Source organism: Colossoma macropomum, unplaced genomic scaffold, assembly GCF_904425465.1.
Source record: "Colossoma macropomum unplaced genomic scaffold, Colossoma_macropomum, whole genome shotgun sequence".
Classification (NCBI taxonomy): Eukaryota; Metazoa; Chordata; class Actinopteri; order Characiformes; family Serrasalmidae; genus Colossoma; species Colossoma macropomum.
The window spans coordinates 34,010,945-34,037,635 of NW_023494784.1; the positions used below are offsets into that span (position 1 = coordinate 34,010,945).

General features: G+C 40.2%; 1 protein-coding gene across 3 annotated transcripts in view; it reads right to left on the minus strand.

The window, feature by feature from the left end:
* The window catches only part of tns1b (tensin 1b), a 229,136-nt gene that overhangs the window by 163,540 nt on the left and 38,905 nt on the right, over positions 1-26,691 (minus strand). For all 3 annotated transcript variants that reach the window (XM_036569578.1, XM_036569561.1, XM_036569569.1), the window contains exon 2: positions 1,615-1,729. In XM_036569578.1, coding sequence (XP_036425471.1) covers positions 1,615-1,729 — 115 coding nt within the window. The remainder of the gene's footprint in view (positions 1-1,614; positions 1,730-26,691) is intronic.

Sequence of the window (26,691 nt, forward strand, 5' to 3'; positions counted from 1 at the left end):
ATCCACCCAGGGGCCTCTCAGACCTTCTTTTGCCTTTATGATGACAAACCGGCTTCCATTTCTCACTAGTGTTGCATCCCAGCAGGACTCCAGTGGGACAGATTGGGGTGTAACAAAGCCAAATGTAATGCAATAATAGCCACATTTCCACTGTCAGAACTCAAATAGCCCAGAACCACAAGCTTATGACTGCCTTTCCATTTCTTTGGCTATGATTCATGGGCTGTATAATGATAATGGCATCTGCAGGAATGGCGCGTCCATGTAGGCGAACTAGGCAGTTGCTTAGAGTGGCACTTGAGCAGGGGCAGCAAAACGTGTCGAATTATTCTGTCACCTATGAGAAACTTGATTGCAGTGCATAATTGCACCAAGCTCCCAGTGATAGCACACTAAATAGCTAAGGAATGTGTCAATCTTTGCTTGGGCCGCCCCTAACCCCACCTTTGCCTTCCATAAAACCCGCCCCTTTACACCATTGTCCAGTGGTAGCTTAGCAACTGTAACTATGCATACACATCTCTGAGAACTGCTCAGAACTTTACAATACTATAGTGTTATACATGGGAACTTAAAGCAGGTACTCAATATCCCAAGAGTTTGGACAAGAAAGAGTTTGGAGAGGATTTGTCCTAAATTAAACACAAATAAGGAGAGGTAGGATGTGGATTAAACAGTGTGGTGGACCTCATTACCAATTACATGTGTAAAGAAAAACACCCACATACTCAAAGGAATGTGGTCAGATAACTAGCATGTCTGGCTAGCTAAAACATATAAGGATGATTTACCTACTTCCCATTTTTGACTGGATATGTAGGCTTTAGCTTCTATCTTTCTGTCCTATATCACTATTCTTGCTTCAATCTGTGCAACAACAAAATTTATCCATGACAACATTTTTTTCATAACCATAATTTTTACATAAAAATGTTATTTGAGCCCCTGTAATTATTTAAGCAGACCACAATTATTTTCCACCATTGTTAGTTTTCTGTTTACACCACAGCAAACAGAACATGTATTAACTGCCTTTCCATTTTCAACAGTTGGGAGGCAAATGCATGTAAATGAAAGAAGACAGAGACATTCTTAACGTCTGACTGGTGCTATGACAACTTTAGTGTTTGGTGATGAGTAATGTTTGTTTATTTGAGCTTTGCATGTCATCAGTTGGCCACATTAAGCTTGTACTTTAACTGCTGCATTCAATGAACACAAAAACACTATTAAATTATTAATCCCAATGATTTATATGGCAATTAACCTTCAGCTAAAATTTCATGATCGTGACAGGCCTAATCGTCATTATCGACATTGTTTGCAGCCTTAATGGGAACCTCGTGTCCAGAACTCTACTCTACCTACTTCCTCTGTCCTGTGTCTTAGCACACACCTGCACCCAGCTTCTGTCCAGCTGCTCTCTGAGGCCTGCTGCCGCCCTTCAGAGCTCCACTTTAAGACAAAGCTCTCGTTTGTGGGCTTTAATCAAGTTAATGACCAGCGCTTCTCCTCCGGATTCTGACCTTCTTCCATTACCACTCATCGGAAATTCAGACAGGCAGATGCCCCTACCCCCCTTCAAACTCCCTCAGGCCCTTGTCCAGGACTGACCTCTGCAGATGAGCCCTTCTTTGCTGACCGTCTGCTTGCAAACGCCACAGTGCTTGCTCTTCTTAAACGTCTTCACCCGGAACGTGTGGGAGTGGACAGCCTCAAACTCATCGGGCTGCAAAAAAAAATACACAATACAGAAGAATTATATCACAATATGCTTGTGTTGTTTTTAATCACCCTATTTGCTGCTGTAAATTAAACTTGAATACAACACAAGAACATTAAGAAACGGTCCTCAGTAGATGCTGTGCAGATGATTTTACTGCCATTAAATTACATTAATCTAAATATAAATTACTTCAACTTTTACTTTACTACAAACATAACACTTACTGGAATGTAATCTTCAATCTCAATCCTGTACACAATCCTAATAAGAAACCTAAATCTGTCTCTAATTCTAACCTTATCTCTAACCCTACGTGAGAATCAATGGGTTTCACCCGATGCTTTAGTAACTATTTGAGCATCTGCAGATCATTTAGAGGACTGTCCAAATACAATCCAACATTTGCACATGTAATTAATCAAATATGAGTAAACAGACTTCAGGGTTTGGCTTTCAAGCTCTCTGAGGAGTGAGAGCTCCAAGATTAGCTGATAATGCAGACTAACACAAACTGTAAATTCTCACTATGAAGTTAGAGGTGCAAGAGGTGTTCCCTTTCATCGTACAACATGACTGTAGCACATTCCTAAAACTCGTACAGCCAGATCCAGTCATTTTCAGCTCGTTCCAGAAGCACAGAAATTCCAGAAGACAGTCTTGACAGGTCTGGTATGATTTGTTCTGAGAAAGTTTGCACACACTGAGTAGCAGCTGCAGCAGAGCGCTGCTGGATCATCACATCAGTTTAGAGCTCATTATGTCTACTGATTACAGCATGAGTCAGCACTACCCTCCTCTAACTCACAGGCTCAGACCTCAGCCTAGTTTTCTTCAGTGCGAATATGAGATCTATTTCCCTATATAGCTGCGCTAAGACGTTGCCATTTCGCTTTATGTGATATGCGACACCAGCTGCTCATATCCCAGCATTTGTTCTCTGTACAGCTGCATGACATAGAAAAAATACTATATTGAGAGTAACTGCCTTGCAATATATTACAAAACACAATGGAAACCCTTAATGTAATGTGATTAAAGATTAGCCTGTGTTATTTTGACAAAACTCTGCTTGTTGGGTAATCCCTCACTACAAATACCCACAAAGAGATATAGTACTCTGATGCTCACAACATAAACAACTGCGATTAGTAAGAGGGATTATGTGCATATTACAAAAATTATTTCAAAATGGCAAAATTTCTCTTTTTTTTATTCAAACCACACAATTTTTTCAAATGTCAGTTAAACAAGAGATTCTAATATACATATGTATATTTAAATAACCATTCCCATGCCTAACCCAAACCTAAAACTAACTCCAATAACTTCAAAGTCTGGCTGTTCCTGAGAAAGTTTTATTGTGGTCTAGTGCAGCTGTATTCAGGTACAGCTCCCTCCCTCTGTTTCCTTCTCCCTCAGCGGGCATGAAGGGGGGAGAGGAAGGCCATCCAAGAACGAGACAGCGCTGGATGAGACTCGGGCGTCTGCAGGTGTGTTATGTAAACCATGGGAGCAGATTTGGATCTGACAGCGTCTGTTGGGCCTCCCTGAATGGACCTCCTATAATAGGCCTCTTTGGTTTTCTCCTCCAGACTCACATCTTAGTGTTTCTCCTTCCTATCCGCATTCAGCCATGTTTTTCTGGATGGTGTCAGTATTGAGGAAACAGGGATCATGTTCCCCCTTTTGTGTTTGGCTCGTCCCACGGCTCCCCTGACCGGCGTCCATGGTGACTCAGACCTAGTGACATCACTTCCTCTGAGTATTTGCTCAGCTGCTTTCCATTTTGAGTTTGGCTTCATCTAATAAACGTCTGCTCCGAAACCACTCCACTACCTCACGGAAGAGACAAAGAACAGTGAAATACAGTAATGTAAACAGTCGCGCTGGCACCATAGAGAGTACACTGAGCAAACATAAACAGGCAAGCTTGACTTCTTTTAAAAAGAATCAAAGTGAACTGAACACAGATACTCAGCTATCCAAGAAAAGTCTTGGGAAGGCTGTATAAACTAGAGGAAAGTCCCAACTCTGTACAACGATTCTCTGCCAGTATCTGCCTTACATACTGAGTCTAATAAATCATCATCATGATCATCACTACTGTTGTAGTTGTGATCACAACCATTAACAACATTTATGACATGCTCATAAGACATGAAATCTTTTTTCCTTCAACCATCAGTGCTATATAAACTAAAAGGTTTATTATTTTTATTATTCCTACAGGACAACCCTCAATTGAGACTTATTTTATCCAGTTTACTGAGTGATCCTGGGATCTGTCTCACAAAGTATGTTCCACAAAACCTAACAAATGCGACCATGGTTAACTTGTTTTATGATGGAGGCTCTGCTAAACCAGGTTTAGACAGTCAAGCTATGATTAAACCTCATGTGTGTGCACATGAAGGTGATGAACAGCCAAGCACATGAAACATGAAGAGTCGAACAGCTTATTTTTTCAAAGGAAAAGATCATGCTTCATAATTATGTAGAAAGTAATGCATTTATAACAGTAAAAACAACACTGCCAGCATATTAGAGCTTACTGTACAAATAATTTGCTTTATATATACGTCAACAGTTAAAAAGTGACATTTTTTCACACAATTCATGTCACAAATGTCAAAAAGTAAATAAAAGGTCACTCAAAATGGATCAGAGTGGTTGACCTCCCTCAGAAGGCTGTTTACAAGTCCTGTAAAACGTGATCCACCACTATGAGACTGTCAGAGCTTAAAGTTAGCAGGCAAAGCAAGAAATTATATCTTTGAGACAGGCCCCAAGAGGATGATTTCTCAGTTAGCCAGATCATTCTTATTGAACAACCCTCCACCTGTGCTTAAGTTGTCCAGTTTACTGAGTAATCTTGCTTTGTGAAATATACCCCGTGTCGCAGGGCTTAAATGGTAACAGATTGGTATGATGAGGTCCCAGAAGACTGAGTAGTGATGGAAGGTTGATGCATCAGACATGCACCTCAGTGTGAGCTTTCTCCATAAGATTGGATCTTAAAACTAACAAGGCTAACAAGGCTCTTCAATACATGGGTCTCCCAAAACAAAACAAATAAACGAATAATAATAATAATAATTATTATTATTAGTAGTAGTAGTAGTAATAGTAATAGCAGTAGTAGTAGTAATATGAAATGTATTTTAAATTTAATATCTAAAGCATCAAAAATGCATTTTCTCCCCCCAGACTTAGTGGCTGCAACATTTCATCTTTCCATCAGTCCTGCAGGCTAGAGAGTCAGTGCTAGACAGGGCTATATCTTGTCTTGTGGCTGGCACATAGATGGCCTGGGCACACAGCATGGAAAAGATCAGGGGGTTTTCCTCACATGAGAGAATTCCCAGACCTGCTGCATCACTCCAGCTAATCACCAGCTCATCACTGCATGTGAAAACCCCAGAGCAGCAGGACTAAAACGTCTGCCCTCATACAGGCCTGAAGCGTTCCAGCAGAACCTCAACCTCTATGAACTATTATGTGGGTGTGTGTATGTGAAGCATTACTGTAGGGCCCATTGTAAGTACACATGCAGATTAAGGGTCTGAGACATGGGTTTGAGCAGGAAATCTCAGGGTCTTGTTCTCATGGGCTGCCCAGACTGACTACATCCCACCTACATTCATGTGGACACTGAGCAGTCTGTGTGTTTACAAGACAGAAGTCCATCATTTGGATCATTTGTCTAATGTATGGGTCTCTAGTCTTATCTACAAAGGGCAGGTGTAGCTGCAGGTTTTACACCCAAGAAAGCATAAGCATCTGATCAATTGATCAAATGACTGAGACCAATTGATTAAACAAGTGGAATTAGGTGTGCTTCAGCTTGATCGGAACAAAATGATGGACACCCCGCTGATGGGATTAAAACTCTTATTATAATCAGGATTAAAATACTGATTTAGCAAATTAAATAGCCGTCTGCAGTGCTGCATGATATGGACAAAATATCAAGATTGTCATATGCCTTGCAATATAGTCAAAGATAACTGTGAACCCTTGATGTAAAACAGTTAAAGACTTTCATTTTGAGCAAATTTATATGTGCTATATGATGTGAGTGCACTGATTTGTTGAAACACCCACAGAACAATTATAGTATCACATCAACAACAGCCCTAATTTGACACTTTAAACTGCAAAATCAGGCAGCGACCTGCCTTCTATTCACTGACATAAAAGAAAAAGAAAGAGAGAGAATGAAAGAGAAATAAAGAGAGAAACATTCAACTCCACTCCTCACCAAAACAAGCCTCGTATGTGATTTTGACAGCTTTATGGCAAGAGTAACACTGGCTCCCTTTCAGCATGTCCCCAGCCTCAGCCCCGGCCCCACTCTAATGTGATTAGCCTGATCTGGTCAGCTTAAAACAATTAATGCAGCTCCGCAGGGCCTGTGGCCGGAGATGGCCCGCTCCACAGAGGATGCAGCCAGGCTGACATCAATACCACTGATTACACTGCTGGACATTCCATGAATCTCTGCCTGTCACCTGCCACCGTGCTGGGCATGAGTGTGTATGCTGGGAATGGAGGGCAGAAATGGAAACGAGCAGTGTTCACAGTATACATTAATACCAGCACATACGATCTGACAGGGTGGAATCACATATGAGATGTAACAAGTGCCATCAATAGAGTCTGTCGTCACAACAGTGTGGAGCTGTAGGCTAAAGTCTGAGAACAGAGCGTGCCAGACAGCACTACCACAGCCGCCCGCCCTCCAAGCACAACTCCATTGTGTCTCCTCCCAGCTTTCTACGCAAACATAAACACCCTTAGCCTGATTCACTCTGCCGGGACGCCTCCAGGTCCCAGACTGGGTGCAGTTTTTATCCTATGTCTGATTACATCAATGATGCTTTATAGGATTCTATTTCCTCAGCATAAACATAAATAACTGAGGGGGGGACTCAACTGTGTCCCAGAGAGAAAGGCTGGCATGCGTTGCGTAAATTGTTGAGGCAAAGGTGAATTCCCACCCCGGAGGCCAAGTCTGGAACACATTTAATCTCATCCCACTGATGAAAAGCACCGCTGTCTGCATAGAGGCTTCTGCTCCCCCGGGCCACCTATCATGGCAGTTTATGCGGTTGCTATGGGAATGCTGATCTTCAGCGCCTCAACTGAGTTCATGCCATACTTTTGGTATGGGGCACTAGGATAATAAAACAAAGGTCTGCTCCCAAACTCCAAATTCTCACATAGACATAGACCTTGACTTGGCGAAGTTGATGGTATTTAATATATAAAGGTATAGTAAAATATGCATATCCCAAAAAAAGTACACTACCATTCAAAGGTTTAGAAGTACTTTTTTATGCATTATCTACTATTATCACCATTATCTTCATCAGTATAATATTGATTCATATTTGGGACCTAAACATGGAGCCGGACCATGTCTTTAAGTCTGTGCATGTGACATTATTACATAAAGACATCTGACGTGGTCTGAAAAACTCCTGCAAATTCCAATTCCTCTGACTTTTAAATTATTATTTCAGGCAACATAGAGTGACTCATGGCAGTACATGCACACCATATTTGAGCATTTTTTTCCTCCTGATTCAGTTATACTACATCTTTCAATTTTATAACAAATGTTACATAGTGCTGTTTTAAAGCAGCAAAGAGTTCCACTATTGTTACAACTTTTTTGGTATTATACGCCAATTTTTTTGATAAAAGTGTAGCACAATTAATTTTACCTGAAAACAAACTGATTTTATATTCTTGAAAACAATGATTTCAAACATCTTAATTGTGATTCTAAACTTTTGAATGGTAGCTTAAAAGTTAAGTGAGCTATGAAAAGAGAAGTAAAAAAGGAGAGAGAGCGAGAGAGAGAGAACACAGGAAAACGTCTCAATCTGCGTCTGCCTCTCCTGTCTGAAAGGCGGGGCCCCTGGAAAACAGACCCCTTGTGTTCCTTCATTCACACAGACACAACAGGCTGAGCTCTGAAAGAACAGAAAGAAAGACAGAGAGAAATCCACAGAGGGAAAAAAGAACAGTCTCAGAATGGCTGATTTCCTCTTGTATGCCATGTGCAGGCAGGTTTGCTACTCTTTATGGAATGCCTGCAGTGTGCCTACAATGTTAGCGCATATAGGAACTTCCAGCTGCCAGAAGCCACACAGCTAGAAGCCCTACACAAACACAACATGCTCTGCTGTTGACTGTTAAAAGCCTGGCCTCTTTGTTTATCCCCAAAACATTCACACAAACATATCGGCCAAACGGCCTCCGTTACTCTAATTGTTATTAAGACAATGCAGGCATTCTGCCCATGTTTGTGTGTGGTTGTGGAACAGCACAGGTTCGAGGGGAGCTGCTGAACAGCGGGGAGACCAGGCTCGTCTAACCCTCAGCTTTGCATAAGAGCAATAGGAAAAATGCTTCACCCACGCTCAGCTCAAATCCGAGCCCTGCCAGCCATTCAGCCAGCCATTCTGCACCCCAAGACTGGCACAAAGGCCGAACCCCCAAAACAGGGTGCCCTGCACCCCCCATGGCCCAGTGGAATGTATACACACCACCACACTGAGACACTAAGACCCTGGGAACTTAGAGCTGTGTCCCATTCAGCCTTCCTTATCCACACAGCCACACAAAGCAGCTCCTCACCCCAAAAACAGCACTGGGGTGGGGTGTGCATACAAACATGGCCCCCTAGACCTCCAAGGGGGCTGCTTTCAAGCTGGGGCTGTAACAATTCAATTTGACAATTTAATTTGATTTTACTGTCATGGTTTGGTTTGATTTTCTTTGATTCCTTTAGTTTTTAATGCACACACTTCCTATATAACAACCTTTATTTCTGAAAATATCAAACAATTATATCCACAATAACACTGAACATTATCTGTACAGTATATTAACATTAACTGTAAGGACTGACACTTATTTTCATATGAATGCAAATGAGTCTATTAATTTTTGAAAAAGTAAGAAACATTCAGTGAACATTTTAAGTAAAAATATATTTTAGGATCCAAAACTTTAGATTTGGAATGGTAATGGTAACTCTTTGACTTATCCTTGAGACTCTCAAGGCTGAAGCTTTAGTATAGCTAAGTTAGCCTAGTTATAAGTTATATGTCATAAGAGCCTTAAACAATAGTTAACAGTAGCGAAACCACAAAGGAGGGTTTATTTTGGACATTAACTGTTTTGTAAGATTAAAATCATTACATTAGCATTATAAGCTCATCAAACAGTTTGTTCAGTGATTATGTCTAAAACAGCTGACCACCTAAAATTTTTTAAATGTGCTGTTGGATAAAACTAACAGACATATGCCCCCCAGACGAGGAAATGGTTGAGTCTGTGCCCACCGTAAAAATACAGTGTAGACTACTGGCCTAGACAAACTTACTGTTATCCAACATTTGCATGTATTGTAGACAACACCTGACAGCATTTTTCCCACAAGAAAAGGCAGCCTATAGTCCAGCTGAGGTAATCTGAAATTTACATTCATTTTGTTTTTGCTAATACTGGAACTACATTTTTTTACTTAACAAGAAAAAAAAAACTCTAAATTTTAGTTCAACAGTGCCTCTGCCAGCATGTGCAGGGTGGGCAGTGGTGTCCAGACACAGGATGTCTGGAAAACGTCTGTCTATCAAAGGCCAGGATCAAGCCAGCTGCCTCCCACCAGGGTAAGCCTGGCAAGGTCAGAGCCGTCACCTCCGGTCTGTCATCCTCACCTTCGTAATGGAGCAGAAGAGTGCTCCTCCGATCACTTCCAACCACTAAAAGTGCACTTTATCACCCTCCCAACACCTCTGTAGCTGCTGATAGCTCTTAGATGTGGTTACAACAGAATAACAATGATTCCAGACAGGTGTGTGTGTGTGTGTGTGTGTGTGTGAGAAAGACAGAGCACATGAAGCTGCTGTTAGGCCACCTGGCGACCCTTTTGATGGCTTGCTTTGAACTCAGGAGCAAATAAGTTTCTTGATGGATCCAAAGACAGCAATCTGTTTTTTGAAAAAGCTGCTATAGACTGTGAGATAAACTAGAGATACAAAACTGAAAGATGTTTTAGATGTGTCCACAATGACGATTCAGAAATGACTCAGAAATCTGCATCTGGAATAAAATAAATATTAAAATTAAAGTTAATATTGAGAATATCTCATTTTTCAAAAGGGATGATATTTTGAGGCAGAAAACGTGTTGTAAACAGAGAATTACAGTATATACTTTTTCATTTATTAAATTCTTGTTGATCCCAAAATACCTGAAATATTGAATTCAACACCTTAAAGCTATACTGTGTAAGATAAGACTTCTCTGGTGGAAATGCACTGCATGCAACGTGAAGAACATTTTGTAACGTGGGCTGTGCTTTGGACCCCTTCCCCAGCAGGATTTATCTGATGATTGACAGTGCATTGAGTATTCAAAGAGAACTTAAAGAGTCAAAACTTAAAGTGAATTATCTGCTATTGTCATCATATCTTCATGAGTGTAATGTTGAGTTTGCATTTGAGCTTGTGAAGATGTATGATGCGGTCCAAAAAACCCCCACCAAATCTGACCCAACACCTCTGACTAAGTACTATGTCAGGCTTTACAGGGTGACTTGCAGCAGCACACACACACCATATTTCAGTGTGGTTTTTTTTCTTCTGACTCAGTAATGCTATTTCTTTCAATTACAACAAATAAATACACACATACATAGTGTAGCTTTAAAGTATATCTTTTGTGGTCTAGTTCACATTATTAAATCTACAGTATATGAGTTAGTTACCTATATTGTATGAGTTGTTATTGTGTGTAAAGTAACAAAAAATATTAACATGACAAGTGATTTAGAGTAATCACTCTATAATCCATATATGGAGTACAGCAGGAGTAGGACAGTTGGAGATGTTGCTAATGTTAGCTGCCTTATATTCTTTGGGCTATCACTGCAAGAACAAATATTCAAATGGCTTTAAGAAATTTAAATTACTGCAATTCTGTTGTCCTCTACTGAAACCATGAAAAACCTCTATAGTGACATTTTCACTCTGCATCTGTGCATTAGTGCACATATACATGCAAATTAGCAACTGTAATTCCAGTATTGGACATAATAATAATAATAATAATAATAAATATTGGATAATAAATTCATACTTTCATTTTCCTATTTTATTGGTGAATAATATATTGTGTACCATGACTGACAATGTGATTAAAGGGCCCATATCCTACATTTTCTTGTATTTTATTGTTCTCCCTGAAGTCCACTTATAATGTTTATGCAGTTTTATTTACCAAAATAAGTCATAATTAATTTTTACCAACCTCTCTTCATCTCTTAGGATTACACAGGCTGTTTTTGTCATTGTGTTTTTCAGACTGATACATGTTAATGATCTCTGTTCTGATTGGCTGCCCTTTGTCTGCCTATTGTGCCTCATTCAAGAAGCAGTCCAGGCTAAAACAGTCCTTATAACTTCAGTGTGAATGGGCGGTGAACAAATTAAAATCAGGCTGTTTTTGCAGCTTAGTTTCCATATATGAACTGTATGGACTGGAGAGTGAACAATGTTTTGAAACTTTAACAATATTTACATACTACATATAAACTCTCTTAGTAAACTTTTTCACGATACGGGCCCTTCAACAATTTATTTGTCTTTTTTTTCATTGTAATGCAGTTACTAAAGTACAGGCCTCAATTAGCTGATTAGCTATCTTGTTTCCTATCTGCCGATACTTAGTAGCAGAACTTGTGAGCAACATGTATAACATGTCATTTAGCTAATGAAAAGCACACGTGTCAATCTTCTCTCTCTCTCTCTCTCTCTCTCACACACACACACACACACACACACACACACAACACATAAAGTGGGGCTGCTTTCTTCAGGGACTCTCTTTTTCTATCCATCCCTTCCCTGAAGTGCAGCGAGACACAGGCTGGGCACAGAGTCAAGATCTCCACTCACACACATGGAGGGGAGGAGAGTGAATCCTCGCACATGTGGAGAGATGAACAGAGGAGTTGAGTTGCCTCTAACAAGAGAGGGGAGGGAGCAGGGCTGAGAGTGTGCACATGTTCAGGGGCCTGTGAGTGAGTGAGATTTATCAAAAACACATCTCTAAACGACAGAATTGAAACACACTGCCTTTAGGGCAGGCACTGTACTCTGGAAGGCAGGGATGTCATGATCTGAAATCAGTAGAAAAAAGTAGCATCAGCCTGATCTAGGCTTTTTTAAACAGACATATTCTATATTATAATACATCCATTAAAAACTATTATATTTGTAATGGATATAATAGGGCATATTATGCCCTATCAACTTCAAATCCTTTCTTAAGGCTATTTTACATCATATTTTACACACATTTAGGCCATGGTAACACATACAGGCATTATCTACAACTTGCAGCAGTGAGGCACAATTTCAGAAGTTTAAATGTCTGGCCTGTGGAAAATGAAAACAGCCACTTAATACCAGCAATGACAGTTTTTCATCCAAACAAACCAGCCATATGCAAAGTGTGTGGCTATTATATATTTAGTGGTAACAGTTTAAAGCCAAGATAAGGAGTCGCCTAATCTGCTCGTGTTAGAGAAAACTGAAATTTGAAAATAGCATGTTCAAGACACCAAACAAAGATTTAAAAAAAATCGGTTTAAGATTGCATCAGTTCAGAGTGATGCAGGATTACACTATGCACATAATAAAAAGAAAATGACCTTACTCTGGCATTTAAATTAGCCTAACTGGAAGCCTAGCATATCTTACCAAATAACAGACCAGACTGAATATCTACAGATGTGCAAAATTAATTGGGTTCAGGGGCAAAATAAAATACTGGAAGTAAGTATGAGCAAAAAGACAGCTCTTTGCACTTTGAACATCCTCAAGGACACATCGGAAGACAAGGTGAGAGCTTTTGTACAAACAGCTTCCTGAAAAGCTTTTAGTTCACAATCTGTAAATTCATGAGCTGCTGAGAGTGGAGTCTGTCCAGAGCAAAGTCAAACTGCAGAATTTAAAAGCCAAGAGTGACTGCTTAAAAAAGGAGGTGCACCTCCTCATGCAGGCTGGGGCCCAAGAGCAGAACAGCTCCCAGCAATGATAGGCCTGTTTCCCCAACTCTCACACATTCCTGCTGCATAAAGTCACCTAGTCAAACTGTTTTCCTTCTGCCCAGAGAGAGAGAGAGAGAGAGAGAGAGAGAGAGATCTGTGCCTGGTTTCCCCAAAGCATTATGGTCAGTGATGGTGATGAGAGTGATGCTTGCCTTAGCATCACTGTAATCACTTCATGTATCAAGTTTTGATCATGCTGCCGATTGGGCCTAGCAGGCATAGGCCCACCCACTTTTGATGTTTGCCCACTCAAAATGACTGCTTAAATGTATTTTCAATATTTTAATCTTATTAATGAGCAAAATAAAACCACAGATAAATATGTGCTTAATATATGTGACATATTCCAAATTTCAAATTTGAGACAAAAATCAATAACCTTAACTAGAACACTTTTGCTAAGCGTTCTGACCAGGACAAAACTGTGTATGCAATGGAAGTGTAGGAACCCAGTCACCCAGCACACCATATAATATTACATAAATAGAATGCACAAAGAGTTATCCAACTTTATGCATGGCTTTTGAAATCATGAAGGCATATATGTCAGTTAAACCTCACAAGCATGTAAGAGTGCGACATTATAGCTTTGTGCAAAGCAATTTATAATTTTTTTCCTCTTATGAGCTCCGACTTTTGTGCGTCTGAGTTTTTTCCTGTTCTGAGGTCTATATTTAGCAAACACCTTGTATTTATGGTTACTACTTAGTTTCTTGTTGCCCTCTGCCCACGAGAGCAAAAGGTCTGATTGACTTTGCCCTTATGGTTTGTGGTTCCTGCAACTTGACAAGTCTCCAATGAATTTGAGCAGTGGGTTTTGTTTTCTATCTTCGTTTTTTTGCATATCTTTCTACGGAGCCCCGCTGGTGACATCCTGTATAAATAAAAATAATGCGTGGCCACGACTTAGTAAGGCGTGGGAATGAGATGATTAAGTCGTGGCCACGACTTAGTAAAGCATGGGAACAAGATCACGGCTTACTAAGTCCTGGCCAAGCATTAGGATCTCGTTCCCACGCTTTACTAAGTTGTGGCCACGACTTAATCATCTCATTCCCACGCCTTACTAAGTCGTGGCCACGCATTAGGATCTCGTTCCCATGCGTTAATAAGGCGTGGCCATGCATTATTTTTTATTTATACAGGATGTCACCAGCGGGGCTCCGTATCTTTCTCTGTTGCTTCCTCAGACTTTATTCTACTTCTGCTCCTCTGATATCTCCAGTGCCTGCTTCAATAAAGGCCTGTTAAAACATTGTCCTCCAGAACGACAGTCCTTACAACCATTTCTTATACCGTCTGCCTCTTACATTATGACTTGCTCTAATACAAGCTTTTATACCTCTCCTCATAAGGAAATTCCATACCTTTTCAAGACTTTTACAAGATTGTTTTTTTTATTTTTTATTTTTTGCTATTTGTAAAGGACATTAATCATGCCAAAGCAATGCCAGAACATGAAATGTGATCTGCGGTAAAGAAAGTGCTGCAGAGCAGAGAATGATATCTCCAGACGCTATATTTTTTTCTCTAAGTTTTATTTAGAATCCCAGCAGGTGAAGTCTATAATATTTTGGCAACAGCATATTCATGCTTTTCTGACATTCTTTATCCTTCTTGTTCTGGAATTTTAAAGAGTAATCTGATCGGCTGAGAAGATTTTAATTAATCTTACACATCATATGGTGACGATTATGCGGGTCTTGTGATTGTCTTTTACATACCTGACCCACACACACAAATCTGAATTAGCTGTAGTGGATGTAACACAAACCAACAGACATTAAATAGCGAATGGTTAATATCCGACAGTCATTCACGTCTTGTAAAAAGTAATAGTGTCTCAAACAGACATGTCTAAGAGCTTTTATAGAAGGAGCTGAGCTAATGGGCCTTGGGACGGCCCTCTTCTGTAACCTGGGCTCAGGCCATGCAGGCCAGCTTCAAGTTTGGCCCAGTTCATTAGGAAACACAGGCTGATCTAATGGAGCTAAATCTTTTAGCAGAGCTTCAGTGGGTGACATGCACCCATGACCAACTACGCAGGCAAGTCTCTAGAATAGAATATTATTTGTAAATGAATAGCATTTTCTTTTACTGGTAAGCTTTTATGCCATTTAGGCCAGGCCTCTTACTTTAGAACCTGCACTCATACAGGCCAAACTCAATTTTGACCCAGTTCTTTAGTCTTTACAGACTAATCAAATGCAGCTACTGGTTTAATATGATTAAGTGAAACACAACACGGAATAAGACACATCTCATGATTGCTGCTGCCATGTCAAGTGTGTCTTAAATTGCTTAATTTCCTATTAGTCATGTTACAGAAGTGATGATACTGGGGTCAGTGTCACACAGACAAATAGAGATTCATGGCATTTATTATAAAACTTAACACTTTCATTCTGTACTTTATTTGTAGATTAATTTTGTGCCTAAAATGTTTTCTGTTATAGGGATGCACTGATATGAGAATAAGGGGCTGACATGGATGCATAAACAGTTTAAGGAATGTAGAAATAGGCACTTAATCCACTTGGATTAGCATTATGAGAACATATAATACATATTTCTACAGAGAGTACCAAACACATCACAATGAATAAAATGCAGACGAATGCAGAAGAGATGTCCAGAAAGCACTACAGCCTTTATAAAAGAAAGGGCTCAAACAGCAACGTTTGCATGACAGTTTAGATGGAATAAAAATAATAATATTAAAACAAAAAAAATAAAGTAAACAAAATGACCTTATCAGATGGTTATGGGAAGGTCAGGAAAACCAAAGATGCATAAATTGTCACATACATAAAATTAGACATCAAAACATCAAATACAACTTTTTTTTTAGCAATAAACCAAAATTTATGCATCAGTTTTTTGCCGGAAATGATGTCATTACATGAAGCATTTTTATCGCTAAAAGTGAGTTTCATGGAAACAAGCTGGGCAGTAAAAATCACAATTATCTTTTTTTACACTTTTTGATTTTATTGTTTGCAATTTGCACAGAAAATGGATGAAAACAGTTACTGTCACTCCCCCTCTCCTCTCTTTTTATATCTTCTCTGTCTTTCGTTCACATTCTTCTTTCTTTCTTACTATCTCTGTCCCTCACTCTCTTCTCTCTCTCCCTCTCCCTCTCCCTCTCCCTCCCTCCCTCTCTCTCGCTCAGTCCTCTGGACAAGCAGGCCCATGCGCTCTACATATGGTGTCCCATATTGCAGTAGTCTGGCAGTAGGGGGACATTCTGCTCCACTGTGCTTTGATCCATCTGCTGAAACGGGAGGTGTGGCATTGGGCAGTGAACAGGGGAGGGATGCAGCATGACTCCCCCAAATGACCTGCCCCCAGTTCTTACTAACCACCCATAACCCACACTCAGTGTGCATGAGATTCTGAAAGACCCGCTCTCCCCAGCAAATAACCTTCATCTCCCTGAACCTGGACCTCAGCCTGGCCTGAGAAGATCTGGCCTCTCTCAGAAAACAACCAACAGCGCCGCCCTCCCCCAAACCACTCTGCTTTCTTTCACAAGGCTGCTATTCTTCCAGGCACAAAACATTACCCAGCAGGGCCACCTGACCTTTGACCTCACCGTCCCTCTCCTTCCACCCTCTGTGACCCCACATCCACTCGGACACACTGACGACGTCTGACCTCCTTTTTCCTTTTTCCCTCCCTCCGTTCCTCTTTCTCTCCTTCTCTCGCTCGCTTCTCCCTCCCTCTCTCTCTCTGATGGGGAGGGAGCCCCCACATGAAGTTTCTGAAATGAGATCTTGGGCCCTGAACCCATGGGGGCTTAATTCACTCCTGGGGAGAGGAAAGGCTATTAGGGAAGCACTCAGGGGTGATAATCGATTGATTTGTGAGAGAACTGAATGAAATGATGCTGGTGAAAAAGAGTGTGGAAAAAATCTAACCCTGCCATTCAGCATTGTCCAAACACAGTGAGTGAGGTCATCACTATTGATTATCTCAGTAAGTGAGTGATTTACTGATTATTTTCATGATAAATTAAGTAAACAGTGTTTTAAAAAGGCAAAACAATAAGAATGGACATAATAATAGTTACAAACTATATACAGTACTGTGCAAATGTCAGAGACCACTCTTTCATTTAATTAATTTGTTTGATTTATTTCCAGTCAGCTATTCAGTACAAGTTATTCTTTATTCAGCCTCAGGAAAAGCATAAAACATATAACATACACATATAATATGACAGAAAATTACACAAGAGCCCCAAAACCTAAATATAATATTTATTTCAGTATTTAATGTGCTCACTCTTTGTCATTATTACAGCTTCCTTTACTTTCAGGAGACTTGCTTACAAAGACATTCCCAGGGGTATTTTTCCAAAAAAAAAAAAGTTCAGTCTTAGTTTAGCATTTTCTGTTTCTCCCAAACACATTCAGTGATGCTGGGGTCTGGACTCTGGGGTGGTCAGTCCATTGTTCTGAGAATATTACCAGCTTCTTTGTTTTATTTCTGTTTTCCTCTTTTTTGTCTATTTTCTTCTCTCAGTAAGGGCTTCTTGACAGCTACTCATTCTCTCAGATTCATAGTGTTGAGTTGTCTTCTCACAGTGGAAGGATGGACAGAAACCCCTGTGGATTTTTTCAGATCTGAAGCAAGAGTGGAGCTTGATTTTCTCCTCTCTCTCAAAGAGGAAAGCTTTGAGTTCTGTTTATCTAATGCTGACATTGTTGGTGGTCTACCAGGATTTGCACAGTTGTTAGGAGTTACATACATCTTCTATATCTTTACATAATTTTATGATCTCCAGTTTTGGAAACCCCTATTTTTTCACTTTTTTTTTTCCTTTCACTATCCTCTTCCTTATGAAAGTGGTTTATCTTGTATCTAATCTCATCAGAAATATCTCCTGAAAATGAATAACTTTTAGTTAAAAGCTGCTTTGACTAGAAAATAAATAAATAAAGGGTGGTCTTTGATTTTTACACAGTACTCTGTATTATGTATCAAAGATTACAAAATGCTTTGTTTGATAAAGATAAACGAAGTAGACTTCAAACTTCATTCAATGTAAAAGTTGACAAAAAGTCTCTTCCAAATTCATTGGGAACATTTTCAAGTTCCTGCACGACACAAGTCTTCAAGCTTCTGCACAAATCTGAATATTCTTATACACATAACCGCAGACTTTAAGACTATCCTTACAGGCTGAAAACAATCTAATACATCAGGCAATGATTCAAACTAATTAACTCCAAGTTGAGGAGTTCACTGCAGCTCTAAAGCAAGGCTTTCAAACCTTTGACAGATTAAAATCGATATCTAGCATTACCAAAAGAAAAACTTGTGTCCATGTGTGTGATCATATGCCATACATATGCTGTTACTCATTTTTTGTGGATTATGCTCTAAGGCTGCAGTAGAAAGCTGCTGTCTAGTTGCCAATATAGCTGAGATTCATATCTTCTGTCATTGAGCCTGGCATGAGCAGTCCTGCCAACTCATCTAAATGAGAGAAAAGTGTAACGGTACACGACAGATACCTAGGAATGTATACTGATACAGGAACATGGACAGAACAATCCTGTACACATTTTACAAGGAACTGCTTCCGCTTTTAAAACCAAAACCAATGTACTGACACCTTCTGCTGCACAAAACAGCACTTAACCCCAGTCAAACATTGACCATTCACTCACCATTTCAAACAAAAGCCAAACGAGGGGGCTAAGGGAAATAGCACGCCCTCCATCTGAATCTAATTAGCTGCTTTGTGGTCCAGTCCAAACAGTCCAGGGACTCAGTATCACCTAAACATTTAGAATATTGGCACTCAGGCAAGAAGAGCAAGGCAGAAGATTTATTATGATGAATGTGTTTACTCTGCACATGCACTCTATGGACCACCTACTGGCCTATCACAAACCCCCCCTAACCCCTCTCGATCAGTCTAGCCCCACCGCTATCCATTGGCTATGGCAACATTTCCCATGCAGTCCCCATTAACTCTACATTTCTCAACATTATTGGCAATTTTTGATACAGTGGTATAATGGATGATAAGGTTATTTTAAATCAAGCTGTCAAGAAGTCATTGCTGATAAAATGAAACAGACAAAAAAATATACAAATCAAACAAAAAAGCTGCTGGTGTCCTCAGAACAATAAACTGACCACCCCAGAGTCCAGACCTCAACATGACTGAATGTGTTTGGTATTATATGGATGGTGAGAAGCATAAAATTCAACAAACATCTAAGACTGACCTTTAAAGAATATATGTAAAAAAATCACTGCAGATTTCTTTTCTCTGAAAGCAGGACTCCTGAAAAGAATGGAATTGGTGATACAGGCAAAGAGTCAACACACTAAGTACTGAAGAATTAAATTTTATATGTAGTTGTTAAAGCTCTGCTTAATTTCCTGTTCAATAATTAACTTGCACTTAATGGCCGTTTTGACTGGACATTAAATAAATAAGGGGTCTCTGACTTGTTGCAAAGTACTGTTCTCTTACTCATAATATCTCTCAGGGATTCATATTCTTGGGTATGAATTGAATAAGCTGAAATGTGTCATAGCCTTTTTCAGAAAGTGTATGAAGATTACATTTTTAAAAGCATCTAAAGGAAAAAAACTCACTAATCCGAGTCATAGAAGTCAGAATAATCCCAATGATGCTTGTCGTCATAGTTTTGCAGACTGATCTCTAACCCAGAGAAGCAGAAGAGAGTACAGGAATGAGAGTAGAGTACAGAAAAATACATCTATACTCCTCTATCAGACACCTACCAATGCTCTCCAACTCTTCTGCAATGTTCTTGATCATCTCCAAATTGTCCAGGCTGATCTTTAGCACAGAACTGTGTACAAATATGGAGAGCATGATATATTTACAACACAGCATTTGTGATCCTTGCTCTGGGCCATATAAGGCCATGTACAATAAAGACAGACAAATGTAGTACAGTGATTCTCAATGTTCACCATGTCCTGGCTCATATATCAGGATACGTTATCATGTTGCAAAAGACTTGTCCATATCTGGCCATACTATGAAGACCTTGGTGTACACCAAGCTATGACGATGCCTTGTCATAATGATTTATATGCGCACAATTGAAAAAACACAGTCTGTACACTGTCTAATGATCCAGAAATGATTTATTTCAATCCAAAAAAAGACACAGCTGGATTTAAATGTGAAAATGTGACTCTGGCAACAATAAGAACAATGTACAGACACTAGGTTTTTTTTTTCATAGATGTATGTCTTTTGCTTAACGCCTTTTATTTGTTCATATATTTTGCAAGGCTTTTCAGTCCTAGATCCCTCACGGCACACCATAGTGACCTTCTCTACTTAAGTCTAAATTCCATTCTCATTCCAGAACTCCCATCACATCGGGCTCCACCACACTGCAGTCTACACACTCCTAAATCCTCTGTCAGGCAAAGCTCTCACTCTATCATTTACATGCTGTAGCAGCAAGCCAGGCATAAATCTATCCTCCAGGAATCAGCCAAGAAAGGAGAGGAGAGCGGCTCGCCTGGTGTCTCCTGTAAAGCCCCAGTCACGGGCTTCGCACACTGCCTCCCACACTCAGAATGGCCGCTTGGGCCAAATTTAAGGCCCGGTGATATGGGCTATTCACTAGACCAGACACATTTAGAGTGAAATGTCTTTGACCAGAGGGACCATATGTACTGTATATGAATGTGCTGGTATGAAAGTTGAGCTCGTTTCCTGGGAAAAAAAAGACATTAGGCCTGTTTCCCAGACAGATTGCCTCATACCACATAACAAATAGACAATCCCAGGGTAAGTGTAATTGAGTGGTGTCAAATCATATAGCTTGTGAAATGGTCCAAGTGTTTATTTTGACTTAAGTGATGAATGATATTACACATGTTTTCAATGAACTACAAAAAAATGAGTATTCTCAAAATGATAACGGTTTTAACTTTTAATGTAAGTAAATGTAATTAGATCATATATTATATATATACATATATATATAAGTATTTTTAGACCATTTCTATTGGTCCCTTCATCATGAAATGTCCATGTAAAGGGCAGCTGCTATGCTCAAATGAATATAAAAATAAAAACTGAAAAAACTGGACATGCATGGTGTTGATATAACAGTAAATATGGTATAATCAATATAATGTAGGTCTATAATGTAAACAATACATATGCCAAAAATATGCCACAGAAGAGCTGCTTTGATTTTCCAAGAACATTTCAAATGAGCATTTTTTATTTAGGTTTTTCAAGACCCGTCTACTGAAAGGTTCTTTAGCGAACCAAAAAGGGTTCTTCTATGGCAAGGGTCAACAACACAAATGTTAAGAAGAGCCATTATGTCTATTCAACAAAAATCAAACCATCTTTGTATGCCCATTTTACCATCTAGGCTGTAATTATATCTTAGTATGTGCTAATGTACTAGTAAAGGCTAAAAAATATAAACAAAAACACAGACTTGCTTTGCTCTGCTTTAAGCTTTAGCTCAGATAGAGCTGCTTTTCTCACATCTCCAGCAGGAAACTTTTCCGCAAAAGTAGAACAGTTTCTTATAAAATGTCTCTTGACGTTCAACTTTTTACGAGGCTGAAGTCACTTCTCATTCACCAGCTTCTTGTTCGAATTTTCCTGTTCACATTAAATGGTGCCTGAGGCATCAGAATGTAACTGTTGAACCATTTAAGGTGGAATGGGAAAATTCTAACAAGCTGGTGAAAGAGAAGCTGACAGCTTTGTGACTTTTTAGTGTTTGACAGTTTCTCATTGCAGATTAAATGTATCAGGAAATCAGTTGAGTGATTATAAGTGCAAATAAATCCATTCATCTCCAAATTATCCATGTTGGTCTTAAATCTTTCTCTTTGATGTTTCATTAGCTTCTAGCTAGGCGAGACTGTTGTCTGCATTGCTATGGCGACCAGCAGGCTGCATACCAGTCTTCAGGGTTAAAGGTTGGTGAATTAGCAGATATAGGCTACATAAACTCCGGCATTTAAGACAATTTATTATTAAAAGTGTGTTAGAATGATCAGCAGAGCTTTGTTTTACTGCAACAGAGGATTATTTTATTTTTACCTAAAAATCTAATTCTGCCGTGGAGCCGCAACAGAGCAGTAAAAGAGCCGCATGTGGCTCCGGTGCCGCGTGTTGCCGATCCCTGTTCTATGGCATTACTCAAAAGAACCTTTTATTTTTTAGAGTGTGCCCCACGGATGAGGTGCTATGGGTCAGTCCAAGAACCTCCTGATAAAAGAACTCTGCAACCTGCTGCAAAATGGGGATGGGTCTGGGTCCATCATCACTCCATTTGCCCTTTATGCAGGGGAGGGAAGAATGGAATGTGACCTCTCCGTCCACTGGGCTCATGCGGAACAGTCACCTGCTTTTCATTTAGTAAAGAAATGCTCTCCAGGCATTCCAGTTTCTCCCTCTATCCTTCTCTCCCTCTTCCTCTGATCCCACGTGTATTTGAGGTGCATTTTCCTTCAGAGGGAGCGGATCCTTGGGAGGAAATTACTCAGTCATCTAGAAGTCTGCACAAAAATCCTGCCCTTTTCACAGTCCATCAGGAGCAGTAACGGGGAGATTTGGCTGGTATGCCCATCCCTTTGGAGCCTGGGAATTAGCATCGCCCCCCTCCACTCCCACACCCCCAAAGATTCACAGCGGATCAGGAGAGCATTCAAAGTGAGCATTTTATGGCTATCAACAACCAGTCTGTAGTAAATGAACCCACAGCTGTCAGACCAAAAACTCAGTCAAACAAGTACAATTTGAGTAAAATTGATGACCATTCCTGCTTTTTTCTTCAGGTACAGTAGGTGCTCTTCTCAAGCCTAACCTGATATTCAAAAACTGACTGAAAAAACTGGAGCAAACCAAATCCAGCCTAATCCAATGATAGGAGGTAAACTTATGCTAGAGCATTCATTAGTCTAAGTAAGATGGATGGCAGTTGGCTGTTAGAGATGCCTAACTCTCATGCATATCTGCACTGTAATGTAATTTCATACTTTGTAAAAGCAGCCTCAGGGCAAAAAGAACAAAAAAATACTTTATAGCAGTGTTTCATGAAACAAAAGAGTCATGATTAGATCAAGAAAAGTGTTCCAAATTTATTACACTACAAAAACGGTATTTCAAGGCACATGCATGGTTTCGAACGGGACTGTGTCCAAAGGCTTAATCATAGCCATGTAAGGTAGTTCAAGAAAGCTGAGATACACATATTACCTCTATAGACCCCCAAATCTTGGCTAAGGTGCATGTTTTTCAAAGTCAATCAGAATGGATGTTTATCAAAACCAAATACAGCTCTGTTTCTCCAGCCCTGGTGACACAAAGGTCCATGAAAATAAATAGTGTTGGTTGTGCAATGCAGGAAAATGAAGGCAGGACTATAAAAATATACATGTCTAAGAAGGTTTCCCACCATTTCTTTAGCTCTCTGCCAGTGATTTAGGTGTTGGAAGAAAAGATATTGTTTGCTTTCAGCATGACCCGACATTACTGCAGCACAACAAGGGCTCATTATCTCAATAAAGAAACATTTAACCAGAAATGCAGTAACTTCTGCACTAGACATGGGGTCATAAACTAGAAGCTCTTTCGTCTGGTATAATCATTTTTCTCTACTGAGACTTCTGGGACATGCCATGTTTAATGAATCAGAAGCAACACCTGGAGAACCTGGTAAAAAGGTCCAGAGATGTTCTGAGCAAGGTCAACGAACACACATCACATGAGCCGTAAACGGACTTTCACACTCAGCCCTTTAACACAGACGAAGAAAAAGAAATTCTCAAGGGTTCCTGGGGGAGAAACTAAATTAAGTGGTTAGCTTGATCTGTGTTTGAAGTGGAGACTGTAGCACATGTCCAAATAAACAGTCTCTCTCACAAAGGCCATATTCTGTGACCAACGTAGAAGCGTAAATAAACAAAAGTCGAATTCGGGTTCAATGTACCTGGGCAGCTGTTTCTAATTTAGAGAGGGAAACGTGGTTGGAGTGTCCGTTACTAAGAAAGGACCTGTAGCTAAGTCTCTTTCGCTTTTAGTCTCAAAAGAGCGCCAGCCTTACTTGAGCTCAAGCTGACTGAGAATGAACTTAATCACATTACTGATCAGCGCTGTGGTGCCAGAAAATAAGTTTACAGACTGAATGCACTCATCGGTGAGAACTGAGGCCAAATATGATGATCGCAGAATCAGTGGCTGTCAGCATTCATCTAAAACCAGTACGAGATCAAATAAATTTGAATGGGACGTCACAGATAAAAATGTAATTACATTTCAAACCATAAAAAGATTTTTAGGGCATCACGTTTAACCCATTAAACTACAAGGACCTGTATGTGGCTCTTTGATTTCTTTCTCTCATAACTGCATAACTTATACAACGATGAGCCAAAACATAATGACCACTCACAGATGAAGCGAATAACGTCAATAACGTTATCTGGTAACAATGCTTGTCAAGGACTGGGATCTACTAGTAAATGAACAGCCGGTTCTCATAGTCTAGTGTTGGATGCGGGACAAATAAAAACCTAAGAGACTGACAAGGACAAAATCGTCATGGCCAGACAACCGGGTCAGAGCATCTCCAAAACGGCAAGGTTGGGGGTGCTCCTGGTCAGCAGTGGTGAGTACCTACCAACACTGTTCCAAGGTGGAACAAACAGGTGACAGGTCATCGGGCACCCAACACCCTGATCTGGTCTGTTCTGAACTGACAGAAAGGCCACTGTGCCACATTTCAAAGCAATTTTTAATGATGGTTACGGAAGGAGTGTGCATCACACCCTGCTGTGTATAAGGGCTGTGGTCAGAGTGCCCGATGCTAACCCCTTTCCACCATCAAAAGCACCTACAATAGGCACACGAGTGTTGGAACAGGACCTTGAAATAATGAAAAAAGGGCGCTTGGTCCGATAAGTCCCAGTTTCTTTCAGATCACGTGAATGATCTGGCAAGTCTGCACCATTTACCTGAGGAAGTGATGGCACCAGGATGTACTTCAGGAAGAAGACAAGCTGGTGGAGGGAATGTGATGCTCTAGGCAATATTCTGCTGTATAACTCTGGGTCCGGGCATTCATGTGGATGTCAATTTGACATGTGCCACCTACATAAACAGTGTTGCAGACCAGGTACTCCCCTTCATGGCAATGGTATTCCCTGATGGGAGTGGCCTCTTTCAGCAGGATAACGCACCCTGCATAACTGCAGACATTGTTTGGGAATGGTTTAAGAACAACGAGTTATAGGTGTTGCTCTGGCCTACAAATTCCCCAGATCTCAATCTGATTGAGCATCTGTCAGACCTGCTGTAACATCAAGTCCGATCTGTGCCGTCTTCACCTCAACTTACAGGATTTAAAAGATCTGCTGACAATGTCTTGGTGCCAGATAGCACAGGGCACCTTCAGAGCTCTTGAAGAGTCTGTGCTTCGGTGGATCAGAAGTGTTTGGTGGCACGTGGAGGACCAACAGCATATTAGGTCATAATGTTTTGGCTCATTAATGCGTATAACTTTCATAGTGGTTACTGAATAATTTATAGTTACTAAACAGTAAGCCTGCAACACACCTGAGGGCTAAGTGCTAAGTGTTGACCTTGGAGTAAAACATGTTGTAATTACAGTGTGGAAAATTTTAGAACATTGTGGTCTATGCTTCATGTTACAGTGCAAACTCAACAAGTCCTTTTAAGGGAAATAGCCTTGATAAGATAGAGTTACCAAAAGAATTTTACCAAAATAAGTCTTAAAATGTCTGTTACTACACCTTACCATGCTGGAAGCAGATCAATGTCAAAGACACATGAAATGCACAAGAGTGCTTTACCTCTTCAGACCTTTTAGAACAGAGTATGCAGCCATCTGAAAGCAACATGGTCCTGTACCAAACTAAACATTACATTATGCAGGTTTTGTCCAAACCCACAGGTATTAACTTATATCTCTTAATGCAAAGTTGCACCTTAGGCCATATCAGTATGTACTAAAAGAACAAAGAGAGCTCTTAAAGGGGGGCCTCTCTCTCTCAAAAAAAGACCACCTAGGAGGTCCCACTTAGGGGCCTGGGTACCCCATCCTCTCCTAAGGTAATTACAAACAGGTTTCAGCACCTGATTCATTCTGTGTGCAGAGAGGGGTCATCTCTTTAAAAAAAAACTTTCTGTCCATCAGGGATCCAAGCTAGCTGTCCCATTATCTATATAGCTACACACAGGGCTTGGCTGTAGGTCCACATCTGCCAGTGTGATCAGTTCACCTTAAAGAGCAGCCTCCAGCCCCAGCAGACGTCCCATTTCTGGAATCTGGAGGCAAAAACATGGATGTTCTATTCTGGAAACTCCATTCAAACAAAGGGATACAGTTTTAGCTTATGTTTCCCTAAACAACAGGGCAGCAACTTTTTTGCCTTTTGTTACAGATAGTGAGTTCACACAGGCTATTTCATGCTTTGTTTATTTAAAATGTAGCACTCTGTGCACAAAAGACTTTATTTCTAATGAATACAATTCTGAAGTCACATCAAACAATACCCCCAACAGAGAGAAAAGAAGTAAGCAGTGGAGAATCATCATCTGCGGTTCAGAAATGATGAAAACCATATGATGCACATTGAAACATCCCCTATAAGCCCCGAGAACCACTGCCAAGACTTTAATGAACTTCTGATGAGTGACAGGAACTGGTTAGGAAAAGCATCAGATACATCTCATCGCCTATGAACTGCCTCTGCTCCCCAGCCAACAAACACTGCTAGCGGCGCTGGGAACGACTACGCTGTTCACTTGTTTTACCCTGGGTGA